General features: G+C 45.6%; 1 protein-coding gene across 3 annotated transcripts in view; it reads left to right on the top strand.

Moving 5' to 3' along the window:
• The window catches only part of AADAC (arylacetamide deacetylase), a 34,330-nt gene extending 19,529 nt beyond the window's left edge, over positions 1–14,801 (top strand). The window contains exons 1-6 of one of the 3 annotated variants that reach the window (XM_054074647.1): positions 7,705–7,786; positions 8,292–8,431; positions 11,789–12,011; positions 12,254–12,323; positions 12,668–12,839; positions 13,905–14,801. In XM_054074647.1, the coding sequence (XP_053930622.1) occupies positions 7,705–7,786; positions 8,292–8,431; positions 11,789–12,011; positions 12,254–12,323; positions 12,668–12,839; positions 13,905–14,513 (1,296 nt within the window). In that variant the 3' untranslated portion in view covers positions 14,514–14,801. Of the gene's footprint in view, positions 1–7,704; positions 7,787–7,832; positions 7,932–8,291; positions 8,432–11,788; positions 12,012–12,253; positions 12,324–12,667; positions 12,840–13,904 lie in introns of those variants that run through there. The other 2 variants (XM_009567682.2, XM_054074648.1) reach the window with 2 other exon arrangements.
• The last annotated feature ends 296 nt before the right edge of the window (positions 14,802–15,097 follow it).

Below are 15,097 nucleotides of genomic sequence, written 5' to 3'. Positions count from 1 at the left end.
TGGGTGTGCCTTCTAGTTTTTTTCTGTCAATGTAGCTTACCAAGTGATGTAAATTAACACAGACTACGTAGATTATGTTACCAAATCTCTGACAGGAGACATCTTCATCTGTTCTTGGGCTCTGCCTAGCAAACTGTAGACAGTGGGGTAGTACGATTTTAAATAAATATTAATTCATTTATGTTATTTTAATGCCAAAACTGTAAAAAAGTGTAAAGTATTAATCTCAGGAATGAAGAGTTAGAAGAAGTGTGCATGTGTCCTTTTTTCAGTTGCTAGCAGCAATTGTGTGAGCGTGCATGACCTTTTTTCTAGCTGCTGCCAAGTAGAGAAAATGGGCTGCCTCTCCCAAAGGAAAGTTTTTTGCAATCAGGAACTCTAACTAGAACTGGAGGACATCAAACTCTATATGTCTTTGTTCTTGGATGCCCAGGCTGCTAAGGGAAGGTGTTCAGTCTGAGCTTAGACTTCAGAAACAAAACACTGCAAATGATAAACACTGAATTATTACCATAGACCATTTGTGCTGTGTTTCCAAGTATTTGTCTTCCTGTAGATAATTCATCTGATGCAGAGTCAAGGAGTTGAAGGCTTTTTCTTTTGGCATCATGCCTATATGTGATCTTTATTGTTATAAACTCCAAGGAGGTAGTAATGCCTCAATCAATCTCCGACAATTCTGGCTCCATCACAGCAGCGCTGTTTTGGCGAAGTGCTCATATTTAGCTTCCTTTTTATTTGTTTTGGCCAAGAGTGGCTTGCTTCCTTTGAATAATGGTAAATTTCAAATTTAAGCAGGCTGGTGCGGAGAGTTGTCCTGGCAGCGGATAGTTTCTCAGGCTGGATTTACGTGGGCAGTGGGAAAAGTAGCTGGAGTCAGAAGGGTAATGATTCACCATCCTCTCAGGTAGTGGTGGCCTATGTAATGCTGTTATAATGATAAACAGCACTGACGTGTCCGTGTAGCCAGGCTCAGGTGCCACCAAACTGTGCTCCTCCTGCTTTGTGTATCATTGTTCCTACCCAAGGCAGAGCTTTTGGGAACTTGGAAGAGTGGAATGAAGCAGGCTAGCGTTCCAGCTGCTTGGGTATAGATTTGCAGAGCAGGTTGTGCACAGCTGTGCTGACTAGACAGCGTTACATTAACAGGAAAGCTGGCACAGAAGTCAGTCTGTATCCATCGCATTCACCTGAAAGAGACTTAAAGCAGAGGACCTGCGATGGTACGCTGCTCTGCAAACACAGTGCTCTGAATCCTGTACCGCCCTAAGCCTGTGGGCTGCTCGCAGGAGCTGTGGGGCCATCGCTGCCTCTGACAGGGGCGTTTCTACCCCATTTAATTTGCAGAGTCAAAAGCGCATGGATTTGCATGGGTGTTTGCAAACACGTTCTAGTGGTTTCTTTATTTAAGGCCATTTATTGCTTACTGCCCACGAGTAACTTGTAAAGGTTGGCCACGTTCTAGGAGGAGGCAGCGTGAAACAAATCTGCTGGAGAAACAACTGGGAACTGTTTCTGCTGATTGCTTCCCTGCTGACCAAAGATACCTGGTCTATATTGGTTCACGAAAGCTGTGAACAGTTTCATTCCATTTCTTATTTCCCTGTCAAGGTAATTCCCAATCCTACTGCATGTTTGTTTTAATGAATACCAGATCAAGTACAAATGGTTACTTTCTGATGGTCCTGTTCACTGTGGCTTTAGCTGCTTAACAGAATCAGCACACTGTGTCTCTCCAGCGCACTGAAATCACTGTCTTTGTTTTCCTAACTTTTTTCTTAATTTTGGAGAATGAGAGTGGGGGCAGCGAGAGCAACGTGTCCTGGAGTCGTACAGCACTGGCTGCCTTCCACAGAGCTTTTGGAGGGGAGCTGGGATGCTCCCAGCAGAGCTGGAGGGATGCTTTGGCAGGACAGACTGTCACTGTGTGCAGTCAAGCTACTGTGTTCTGCGATTCCCTTTGAGTGATTGGGAGAAGTAATATTGGTACTGTGAGGCTCTTTAACTTGTTGGTATGGAATGCAGCCATTGGAGCCGCCAGAAACTTGGAACAAATCGCTATTGAAACACTTCTGTTTGTTTCCAGGACCAACTGTAGCAGTTTAGCGCTAAGGTTTGGATGGCATAATAAATGACAAAATAGCCATTGCTTAAATTACTAATGTTAACAACTATATTTCTAGGTTTGGCACGGATTTTCTTCTGTTTGCTTTAATGTTTTGCCTTTTTAAGCTGGTTCCTAAATAGCTGTCACATTGCCTGTTTGAGTTGGATGAAGACATAATTACAGTGGGTGTGATGTTGGTGGCTTTCATAGGGTATTTTTTTTTTTTGACAGGTTGAGAGAGTTGGGGTTGTTCTGTCTGGAGAAGAGAAGGCTCCGAGGAGACCTTAGAGCAGCTTCCAGTACCTGGAAGGGCCTACAGGAAAGCTGGGGAGGGGCTGTTCATAAGGGCTTGGAGTGATAGGACGTGGGGCAAGGGGTATAAACTGTAGAGGGGCAGATTTAGACTGGACATGAGGGATTTCTTCACCATGAGAGCGGTGAGGCCCTGGCCCAGGCTGCCCAGGGAAGCTGTGGCTGCCCCATCCCTGGAGGTGTTCAAGGCCAGGTTGGATGGGCCTTGGGCAGCCTGAGCCAGTGGGAGGTGTCCCTGCCCATGGCAGAGGGGTTGGAATTAGGTGATCTTTAAGGTCCCTTCCAACTCAAACAATTCGAGGATTTTCAGCCCCACACTGTTCTAGTTGTACTGGATGTTGATCGTGGTTGTTAAAGAACAGAAGAAGAAACTTTTGCTGTTCTCTACAAGGTTGTGACTTGTTTCCCTGAAGGCACACATGGACAGTGCTTACTAGCTTTACTGTTGCTTTGTGTCCTTCCCCCTTCTGTTTGGAGCCTCTGGGTGACAGTCATAGTTGGCCCTTGCCCTCTGAGGGATGAGGGCTTCCAGAACCAGTATTTCTCACTGGGTGGTACTGTCGTTTGGTGGAAAGGAAAACTGCAGTCCTGGACTGCCTCCCCGTGGCTTTTCAGTTTATTGCCTGAAATATTGTGTTGGAGCAAAAAATACCCAAAACGTCACTTTGGCATGTATCATAACTAACTAGAGTACTTATGCCTTTCCTTTTGTCCTAGCACAATGGCTATGGCCACAAGTGCCCACAGTGGCTAGAAGAGGTGCCTGGGACATTTGGCCGCCTCCTGCTGAATCACGGAATGGTTTGGGTTAGAAGGAACCTTAAAAGTCATCCAGTCTCAACCCCCCTGTAGGCAAGGACACCTCCCAGTGGATCAGATTGCTCAAAGCCTCATCCAGCATGGCCTTCAGTCCCTTCAGGGACTAGGCATGACTTCTCCGGATAACATGAAGCTGGGGACAAGTTCCTGCCTTGCCTCCTTCTTGCCCGCCAGTCCCTGGAGCTGGAGCTATTTTTCCTTCATCCCCTTTCAACACCTGCATCTCCATCCTTTATGCCCTGGAGCCCTGCCTGGGTGCACTGGGTGCTGGTGGCTGGCTGTCCCCAACCCAACGTGCCTATTACTGGCAGATGTGGGGTGGTGGCACAATTCAGGTGGGTAACTGGAGCACTATGAACTTGCTCACACATGGAGACTGTGTTCTTCAAGCCCTTGGTTTTGTGTTGGTAAGCTGTCACTCCTTAACCCAATGAAGACGTGACTGTTCGCATTGTGGATGTACTGAATCACCATGGTCATCACAGGATCAAATTAATGTCTCTCTGGCAGTGGGGTATACTGGGAGCCCAGTTGTGTGGTCATCACCAGGAGCACCCCTTGATCCAGCCAGCACCGCGCTGATGACGTGTCCTGCGTGTGAGGTAGTGCAGGACCCCCCAACACGGCCCAGGCAGGGACTGCGCTCAGGGCTGTGTGTTGGTAGGGCTGCAGGGATGGGGTCCAGGTGAAGCTCGGCAGGGCCACCAACACCTGTTAATGGCCCCAGATCAAGCACAGGCTACAAGAGTTGTCATCTATCATCTGCTGTGCGTGTCCCAGTTGAGTTCTGGGTACAACAACCATTCAGACAGTCTTGAAGACTTGCATGTATTTTATGAAATGAAATGCAAATTGCCACCCCACAAACCAAGGGAAGGAACAATTCAAGGTTGTAATGGGGTGAGCGAAGTGGGAATTGTCACCACCAGTATCTATGGGTGACCTGCAGGAGTGGCACTGCAGCTGGTAGGAGTAATTGGCCCGTGTTTTAAAACTGCAAGGATGTTTCTTATTCCAGAAGAAGCAGAGAGTTAACATCATAGCCATGAAATAATAATGATTGATACATAAACATAATAAGCTTCTAGTGCTCTTGCATTTCACTGACAAAAACTCCCAAATGAGACTGTGGTTATCATTCCAGAGTGTGATGTAAGGCAGTTCTGTGCTCCTGCTTTAGGGCCGTACCCTGATCCTGAGCCCAAGGGCCCCAGTGCAGCTACAGAACTTACACTGACAAGGAAAAGAATTATTTTGCCATAAATCAGATATTAATAATTTGACCTAAATTGCGCATTTTTTTCCTCTCTCTAGAAATATAACTTATTTACAACAGGAGACTTAAATGTGGATAAAAGGATTGTACTACAGCCTTTGGCTAATTGTTTGTTTAAGTCTTATTTTGAACTGTATTATCGTTAAGGGCTGAGTCACAACCAGGTTGCACTCAATTATTTCCCTTTTAGGCTAGAGAAGATTGTCTTGCTGAACAGCCTTGCAAATACTTTCTGCTTTGACAAAGTTTATTTCCTGGTGTGTTTTCCTAAAACAAGCAACTTCCTAGGGATCTGTTTGAGCAGAATTTAGCTAACCTGGATGATTCTTTCACAGAGATGCTGTGAGAGTGCAGTAAGTAAAAATGCAGGGGTGAAAGAAGTGCAAAAGGTATTGTTGTGACCAACAGATAAGTTATAAGCCCACATATTTCTTCCTCCCTAAACCACAGCTTGAAAAATCAGCCTGATGTCCCAATACTTATTTTTAGCAGGGCTAACTTATTGAGGTAGTAGGTCAATATCTGAGCTAAATCCTGCAAGTCTTTCCACAGCTGTGCAATATTCAGTGATGGGTAATCCCAACGGCGAGCCTGTGCCACGGAGCTCTGACTGCAGGGCATGCTGCCTCTGAGCAAGGCTGTGCTCAGCTGCTCTTTCCATTGCAGTATTAACCCTGACTTTAGTTCACTTAAGTTTACGTTAATATATTTCTTTCCTTATTTTCTGAAACACGAGTAGCTTGGAAGATAGGAAAATGCAGAAATAGGAAGGAGGGCAGCCTGCATGACTCTTGTCAGTAAGCTATATGCAAGAACAACAAAATACGGTTTGTTTGGCAGGAGCAGCTCCCAGCCCCCATAGAGGTCAAGGCTTTTAATATTGCATCCACTGGGTCATTTGCACCCTTATTTTTGTGGCACTTTTTGGGTGCCAACCAGTACCTGCTCCCCTTATGGTGGGAATAAGGAAGGTGGGACCCCTCCACCAACAGGCAGGGTCCCCAGCCATGGGGTGCCTTGACCCAGAAGAGCCACTGGACCACAGCCAAGAAATGGCCACAGTTTGGATCACACCATGCTATAAAATGCGTGCGCATGCACACGTGCGCAGCTGGAGACCACTTCTGAGTTGGTCTCCTTGGACCAGCATGTCTGTGACTGGAAAAGGCTTCTCCTTGGGATTGGAACGCCACTGATGGAAAAATCCCAGACTGAGTGTCCTCACCGTCCTTTCCATAAGCAATTTTCTTCTGGATATATCCTCGAGTGAGCCCTTGCCCCTTTGAGCAAAAGGTTTCCTTTTGAGAGTGAGTGTGTTTATGCTTGGGTCATCACTCTTGTGTTGTGCTGCAACAACATCCCTGATGGGTACATTGAGCCTATAACTTGTTACACATCACGGGAGTGTTGTTTTGTTTCTCCCCACTGCCTTGTTGCTTTCAGCTGTTTGGTTTTAGCTTTGAATTAAAGTTTCCTTGAGCTTTCTATCTGTGTGGAGTTGTTTTGGAGTACCAAACCGTTTGGGTGGTTTGCTTCAGAAAGTAGGTAGGAATGCAGAGCACGTGCTGGAAGAGCAGAGCGGCAGTGGTGGGTGCTGGCGCAGAGCTCTGGCTGTGGCGGCCAGACCTTGTGGTGTAACACGAAGCATAATCGCTGCATGGAAGTGATCTGGATTTAACATTCACGTGTTCCGTTTGGCACCCTGTCCCCCTGTTTGAGAGGGGGCTTGCTCTGTCTCAAGTGGTCCCTTTCACTGAAAGGGCTCTAATAAAATTAGCATGATATGGGCACTTCCATATTGAAGTTGATGCCTTGGGTAAATGCCGAATTCAATTTATGTTTCTTTTTATCAAGTATTGCAGTGAATTAGGGTAGGAGCCGTGGTGGTTCACTGGAGGGCAGAAGGGCTGGCTTTGCTGGGAGATTAGGAATATGTTTGTGTCTGAAGGCTAAACACTGAGCTCTTGCCTAAGCCAAAGGTGAACCGGGGGCAAGGACAGTGTGCAGTATGTGCTGTCACTGCACAGCTGTACTTTGGATTCAGATTGATATAGAAGAAGAGGGTGAAATGTTCCGTAAGAGCAACACAAGACTAGTTTTGTGGTAGTTCCAGAACTGGCGATGTCCTCTGCCATGGTGTTTGCTGGTGGTTGTGCAGAGCAAGCTGTCCTGAGAGCTCCTGTCGCTCCTTGGGAGAGACAGAGGGAGGGCAGGGCTTTGTCCTTTGATCTTCTTCACCCGACTGTGCCTTCTATTCGCTTGCTGCCTGAAATATAACTCCTTTACCTGTGTTTTGCCTCACAACCTCCACGGCTGTCCCCTTAGAAATGAGTAATCTGAGATGTAAAAAAGAGAAGGTAGGATTTGCTCATCTCTTTCCAGATTTGATCGTACACGTGTTGATGTGCGTGTGCCTACTGGGAACACAGGCTCAGCCTTGCAGCTGCTTGGATCTGGGACGTGGGGTCACAAGAACATCACCTCTGTTGGGTTTGATTCACCCACCCCTGTGCCCAGCACCTGGACTGCAGAGGTGTGTGTCCTCTTGTCTATGTTGGAGTGCTGTCGGGAACACTGGGCTTTGACCAGGCTGTTGTGCTGCAGGAGGACTGAAAAAGGAGAGCTGGGTGACCCAATCGGGCTGAGGAGGGGAACAACTGGATTTTTAAAGCATCTTAATATTTTGGAGATGCCTAGAATTTAAGAAAAGAGAATAATAGGTTGACTAAAGCTGCCTCCTTCTCTGCTTTTGGGCTGGCAACAGACAATTCACCTTTCAGTCTTCCATGATGCTCTCTGGTCCTCCAAAGGGTGCTCCAACCCCAAGGCCTGCTAACTGAGAGAATAAGTGTCAGTGCTTCTTTCCACTTGGTGAAACTTCAGCAGAAGAAATAACTCCAATCTCAATTGAGATTTTTATGTTTTCAGTTTCTCTCTAAAGCAGAGCTCATGGTGATGCGGCTGTTCTTTTTACCCCTCCTTCTATGTACGTGCCTGTGCTCGTAGTGTTTCCTTAGTGGAGTTATTACCTATTTATTTCTGGGTTCATCCCGTGTATAAATGATTGCCTCTGAGATGCATGGAAATCTCTTAATCCCGAGAACAGTGCAAATGGAATGTGATCTTTCAAATATTAACCAGAAGCCCTGTCAAAGATTATTAGTTTTTCTGCCATGCCTGTTCTTGCACAATGGGTTTAGTGCATCGGTACAAGAAGGGTGCACTTTGCCAGGGCAGGAGGTACTTGTTATTGCCTGAGAAACCACAGTGGGGTACGTGTTGCTGTACTCTGATCTTGTGGGGTAAGCTGGGCTGTGTTTGAACAGCCACATTATAAAGCAGCAGCTAATAGCTCCGGAATACTCAATGCATCTTCTCACCTTTGAGTGTCACCTTGCAGCAGCCCTTGGTTTACAGGTCACATTTTGTTCCTTAATTTTGAACTGCCTCCTTCATCCTGAGCCTTTCTTGCGGCTGCTGTTGCTAAAGGCAGGAAAGGAGGTGTGAGGTGTAAGAGTCTCGGTATTTAATCTGGGGTTGAAGTGCTGGTTTGGTCATCTCGGAGTGGCTGAACGCCTTGCTGAAGAAACATGTTTTCTTGGGAGCTGCATGGCAGGGTATAACCTCTGTCCCGGGTGATCCGATGAGCAATCACCTCCTGGCCCAGACCCAAACAAAACATGGGATTAATTTGCCCCTATGGGCGTGTGCTGGTTTGTAGCTGTTAAGAGTCAGTGAGAGTGCTTAAGATTAACAGTCAGTCTGGTGTGCCTGTAGACATGGGATCCAAGTTGCTCTGCGTCTTCCTCGCCTCTGTCCTCCTTGCTTATTACATCTACATCCCCCTGCCTGAGGACTTTTCGGAGCCCTGGAAAGTGATGCTCATCTCAGCCACCCTGAAGACCTTTGGGCATTTGGTGAGTTTGGCGCTGGGCTTGGTGTGGGGCTGGCGTAGGGGCAGCAGTGAAGAAGAGGGTGTTCTCGTGGCTAACAGACGCAGCAGTGTATGCATGTCGTGTGGAATAGGTGTACGGTAATATATTAAGTGAAGGACAGTAGCTATCTGAAACTATGCATTAAACTTACTGTAACTGCGACTATAAAACTTAGAGAAGATTTAATTGCACAACCTTGGAATTTCTAGAGTAACTGGAAATGGGATATGCAGTGTTATTACAGATAGATAAGGGAAAACAAGTTTATTTTGCTTTGCGATCCTTTGCAGCTGAAGCTCCGCTCCTTGAATTTTTCCTTTTTCTTGGAACCTGCATATGGAGCTTCCCTGGAAGTATTGTACTGCGTGTCAGAGAAAGGGAAATTAGAATACTTCTTAAACTATCAATTGCTATGGTTTCTTGGGACTTTACCAGCAGAATGAGCCTAAAGACTACATAAAACTAATTATAGATAATGCTAGAGCACATAAAAAAGTTCTTTTTATATATAGAGAGATTAATTTCTAATACCACTATAATCTTGCCTACCAAAAAATGGTATCTAGCTAAGCAGCACAGAACCATATGTCGCAGTCTGGAAAGGCAGTGGTATTTCACCCTGTCTGTAGTTAAGTGGCAATACTTACTGACAAGACTGTCTTTGTCTTTCTGTGCTATTTATATATATGTATATGACATCCCCAACTTCTGCTTCACTTCAGTCATGTTATACAACCATTTCAAACATATGTAAATAATCTGTGAGGCTGCACATGATGCATATATAGTGGTGGTGTAGTACCCACCTCGTAAGTACAGTAAACTAGGAGCTGTTTTGAATCCAGCCTGTACTTAATCTATCCTGGTGGCTGTAGCAGTGCTACTGAAATCTAAAAACAAGGTCAAAGATGAAGGGTTGAGGGGAGGAGGGAGGTGGAGTATTGCAGACATCTTTCTGGGTGGCGACAAATGTTTTGAGACTGCTTTTTTTTTTTGTCCACCATCAAATATGTTGAAAGAAGGGTCTGTGGAGCCAGGGCAGAGGTTTCTGGTTTTGCTTGAGGGACATTGCTGCAGGGCTTGTCTGCTGCAGCAATGACACCCAGGCTGTTTGCTCTGAAGTGTGAGAGTTTGGGGTTTTGCCTTTTGTGGTACATTGGTCAAAACAGACTGGGTGTGATTTTGAGAAGTCATGGGAGCCACGTCTTATGATTTTTCAGGTGAGTTGGCAGGACAGTCTGTAGAGGGGCTCCAGAGGCTTGTTGGAGGCTCATGGTTAGACCTTGCCCTGAGTTATTCCTGGGAGGATTGAGCCATGCTTGGCTTTGCTGATGTGCCCAGCCATGCTGTGCGGGAGGGTCCATTTGTACCCATTTTATTGCAGATAGGAGGCTGGGAATGACCCCATTCCTGTGTTTATGTTATACCATCTCAAGTCTCCGGGCTGTCTAGCTAGAAGAACAGACTGACTGGTACCTGTGGTCCTTAAGCACAAAATTCTTCATGTATTTTCAGGAAGTACCATGTGCACTCATAAAATGCATGAAGAAAGTATAAAACACAATACAACGTCTTTCTTCCTAGCTGAACATTTCCCTGGCTGCAGTTCTGTGAAATCCTCCCAAAGCTTCCTCCTTCCTTGGCTTGGATCCTTGGAAGCAGCGAAATTTGGATTCAAACAGCCTGTGGTTGTGCTCAGCTGAGGGCAAGCTGCGTTGGGAGGGGTGCCTCCATCCGAACTATCACCCATTGAGATAAATAAACTGCTAAAAGTGGTGTTTGGCACATCTGGGGCCCCCTTCCTCATAAACAAGTTTGGGGTTTTATTGTCCTTGCTGCCATGTCCCCCTTATGGAGAAAGCAACTGGGGAAAATGCTTTCCAAAGCACAAGGAACACAAAACCTAAAGTGGTTGGTTTTCATCTTATCCTTGTAACATGTCAAGCATTGGCAGAGGCTGCCCAGGGAGGTGGTTGAGTCCCCATCCCTGGTGGTGTTTAAAAGATGAGCAGATGTCACACTTGGGGACCTGGTCTAGTGGTGGCCTTAGCAGGGCTGGAGCGATGGTTGGACTCTGTCTTAAAGGTCTTTTCCAACTGAAAGCATTCAATGTAATCTCAGACTGGGGACAGTGAGACTGTTCAGATGAGGGTATGATTTCCTTGTGGTTTTGCATGATAATGATCTGGAAACCACAGGCGGCAGACCATTGGTTTTCCACAGTGTCAAATATCTGCTTGTGGAAAAACCAACCCTGAGAGCATTGAAAAGCCTCAGTCCTGAAGCTGAGGGAATTCCTTCCAGCATGGGGGAGTTTCATAAGCTCAGTGGAATTACAGCGAGACTCACTTTGACCTATATATTTATTTTTTCAAGATGCTAATCCTCAGGGAAAAATACAACAGCTGAGAAATAATTATGTAAAACTGGGTAATCACCGTGGATAAAAAATAAGCAGTTTTGGCATGTGTATGTATTTGTCTTCATTGAGCTTATGGCAGGGATCTGGGTTTTCTTTCTGTGCTGTGTGCAGCTACTGCCCGGTTGTTGTCTTCTCAATTCCACACCGCAGAGTTTGGCAGAGCTCCCAGCGTCACTTGGTCCAAGCCTTCAGAGCGGTGGCTCTTAAACAGGGTGGTGATCGCTATCAAGTATTGTCAGTAAGGCCTTAGCTACGTTCTCTTTTCTTCTAACTTCTGAGAAAGCAGGTTGTACGCTGAAGATGATTAAATAGTTTATTTGAATATAATTTAAAGAAAAAAAGTACAGAACAAGCATGTTTCTAGCAGAGTTCTTGGCACATACTTGTAGAACGTTTCCACTTGGGTGATAGCTAGATGGATGGATAGATAGATATGCATCCAGTCTTGTGTAGCAACACAATGAAAGTGAACATAATTTTTTGAAAAGGCTTATGTTCAAGGTTTAAATTCCCCTGTGAATGAGAGGGGTTCCAAAATGCTTTAATCTGTGTGAATTGTCACAACATTGGAGAACTGAAACTCCAAATTCTGATTCTATTTTCTTCCGCATCCTCTGTTGTGTCGTTGTTATCGTCTGTGCTTTCGGTAATTGTCTTAGCGATGAAAAGTGGTGGTGTCCCCTGGGCTGTCTTCCAGCCACCACCGTGGAGCTTCACGTGGAATTGATGGAGATGAGGGAGCTGAACAGCTCAGGCTGGACAGGGTGACAGCGACTCCTCCGAGTCAGCAGCGTTTGGCTTAGCGACTTCTGCAGTGAGTTTATAGACTTGTACGGAGTATCAAATGGCTTTCTGGAAATCTAATTTCTGAGAGGTAACTAAGGCTGTGTTTGAAATATGGTTGTCTTTGGCTTTAGGCTGGGGCTGCTGAACAACTAGGTCTGATGCACTATATGGAAGCTCTGAATCTGCTCTCCTGCTTCGATTGTGTTGCACCTACGTCCGATGAAAACGTCACTGTGACAGACACAGAGTTCAACAATGTTGCTGTCCGACTCTACCTGCCCAGAAAGGTGCCTGATGGGCTGAGAAGGGCAGTGGTCTTCTTTCACGGTGGAGGATGGTGCTTAGGAGATGCAGGTAAGCCTTTTTTTGGCAGTATTTGGGTCTGTATGGAGATCTCAATGGCTTGTGTTAAGCACCACCCTTTATTTTATGGGACTTGCCACACAGAGAATCAGGGAACTGGTATTTCGCTGGTTAAAATGAGGTGGAGATTTCAGAAAAGTGACCTGAAAGCTCCTGCCAACATGAGCGTGCTGTTGTATGTCTCTGTTCTGGAATGGACTGGAGTGTATTCTAAGTGACTTGTTTCATTTCAGCCGCGAAAAACTACGATCTTCTGACAAGGTGGACTTCAGACAGGTTAAATGCTGTCGTGGTGTCAGTCAAGTAAGAGAGATTCTCCTTCCAGATGGGATGAGGGTTTGGAATAAGTTAATCCATTTCAACTACTCTAATTTTGCAATAACTTTTTCTGATTGTGTGCTTTCCTGCTAGCTTCAAGTATTTGTAAACAGAAGCTGTCAAGGCTGCGGTGGTAAATTGTGTCTGGTGGTTATTTTGGATATTGCTTTATGAAGTTGAGTGGGTTATAAAATATACGATCCTCTGGGATAGACGGTTCCTGCTTCTCTGCGCACAGGAAATAATGATTGCTCGCTATCTAGGGTAGAAGCTAGCAAGCCTTTCTCTTTAATTGCAGGAAGTAACATGTCTCTGCTTGCCTCCAACAGTTACAGATTGGCACCTAAATACAGTTTTCCCATTCCGTTCGAAGATGCGTATTCGGTAACGAAATTCTTTCTCCAGAGCAGTGTCCTCTCCCAGTATGGGGTGGACCCAGATCGGGTCTGTGTTGCAGGAGACAGTGCAGGTGGCAACTTAGCTGCAGCCGTGGCACAACAGGTAAGGAAAAGAAAAAGCTGGTTTGCTAGTTCAACATTTCTATGTCTATATTTTTTGTCATTTCATGAACATAGTTTGTGGGAGTTCTGAATTTCCAGACGCACAAGTTTACTTGTCATCAAATAGCATCAAAGTAGCTTTGATGCTATGATGTCTTCCCAACCTCTATACCCTAAAAAAAGGCTCTCTGCCCTATAATTGGGGCATATATCACTCTGTCCTTAAGTACATTTTGATTGGTTTAGGTGTGCTGCTTGAAAACAGAATTTTAGCAATTCAACTCAGATGTAAGTAGCAGGAAAAAAAAAACTGTGACTGGATGTTCCAATGTCCTTTGATCACACACATTTTGGTGCCTTTTGTACTTCTCACTCAGGTTCATTAAATAAAGTCAGGGCGATGTTGTTGCTCTCTTGAGAAGTTATTTGGATTGTAATGAATCTCACTTGGAAAGGTTGTGAATTTGCTGTGAACACAGGAAGCAGAAGATGAGGGAGAAGGTGGAAATTTATTAGTGAAGAGGGAAAAAGGATGACATATAAGAAATGTCAGTATTTGATTCATCCCGTTTTATTATTCACGTCTAAAATGCACAGAATCCTAGTTGTTTGAGTTCTTAACACCTCTAGGTTTATAAAACCCAGCAGGTGGATAAAAACCATGTGTGAAGTGATCAAAGGAGCCCAGAAACCTGCAATTTTAAAGGACTAGGAACTTTCTATAGTTATGGAAAAGCAGGTTACTACTTAAGACATTGAGGCATTTATGCATTCCTAATGCTTCAAAAAGAATATTTCTTAAATATTATTGTCCTTCAAATGTAGCATTGTTTTATTTCTCATGTTGATGTTGGAGAATTTTTTAATACAACACATTGTTTTAGGTGCTCTGCTTGTGAATTTAGAATTTCTTTAAAATGTTTCTCCTCTGGGTTTATAGATAATCATACTTTGCTTATGTTGCAATACGCATGTAAATTCCTTCCTTTTAAGGTCTTCTGACAGTGTGAGAGAACCAACACTTTTTTCAAATGACTTTAGTAATTATTTGTATTTTCTTCTGCAGCTGTTACAGGACTCGGAAGTCAAAACTAAGCTCAAAGCCCAAGCTTTGATTTACCCTGCTCTTCAAACCCTTGACCTGAACTTGCCATCTTACCGAGACAATGCAAACAAGCCCCTTTTGCCCAGGAGTTTTATGGTCAGGTTTTGGAGTGTATATTTCACTTTGGATCCATCTCTCAGAGAAGCGATGGCCTCCAACAGGCATGTCCCAGTTGAAGCGAGCCACTTATTTCAGTTTGTAAACTGGAGCAATTTGCTGCCTGAAGAGCTGAAGAAAGATCATGTTTACACCACTCCCACCTATGGAAGCTCCGAGCTTGCGCAGAAGTACCCGGGGTTTCTGGATTTGAGGGCAGCCCCGCTGCTGGCGAGCGATGCCCAGCTACGGGAGCTGCCCCTCACCTACATCCTCACGTGTGAGCATGACGTCTTGCGGGACGATGGATTCATGTACGCTGCGCGCCTCCGGGCAGCCGGTGTTCCTGTCACCCATGATCACGCCAAGGACACCTTTCATGGGGCGATGTCATTTATCTCCCCTCCAGCTGACCTAGTTGCAGGGCACAGGCTGGTGAACGGATATATTGAGTGGTTAAATGAAAATCTATGAGTTGAAAATGTTGTTGTTCAGTGGGTGTGATTGAGGATTGTACGAGAATAGGAGCTATGTGAATGTTTGGGATGATTCCTCTCTTTGTTGTGTTGCCCTGTAGGGCCTAGATTACAGCGATTCTCATCTTCTCTGGCACGAAAATCCACCCAGTTCTAACCTAAGTGTTCTTTCAGTGCTGCTGTCTAAGCTCAAATCCCCATAAACTGCTGGGACTGCCCTGGGATTTCTCTCCTGGCCAAGACCAGAAGGACTGGTGTGCCCAACCCTGCCCGTGTGCTGCCTGGGCTTGCCAGGCGTGTATTACTTGCTTTGTTTTTCTTCCTATAGCAACATCTTCGTATCGCAGGCTTGTGCAAGCAGACGAGGTCACCGCTTGCACAGGGGATGTGCTCGGTGGCTGCTTGCTCTCTGTCCCCTTTGGCATCCCTCGTCCTGTTGGATGTGCTGGTGGGAGATGGAGTGAGCAGAGGTGCGGGAACCCAACTTCATGAGGTAAAAAGCAGCTTGTGAAGCGCTGCCCGTGGCACGAGGCTGCTGGGTTTGTGCTGTGGTGTCGCTCCAGCAGAGCTCAAGGGAAGCAC

This window comes from Cuculus canorus, chromosome 9 (assembly GCF_017976375.1).
Source record: "Cuculus canorus isolate bCucCan1 chromosome 9, bCucCan1.pri, whole genome shotgun sequence".
NCBI lineage: Eukaryota > Metazoa > Chordata > Aves > Cuculiformes > Cuculidae > Cuculus > Cuculus canorus.
This window is presented reverse-complemented; position numbering and strand designations above follow the sequence as displayed.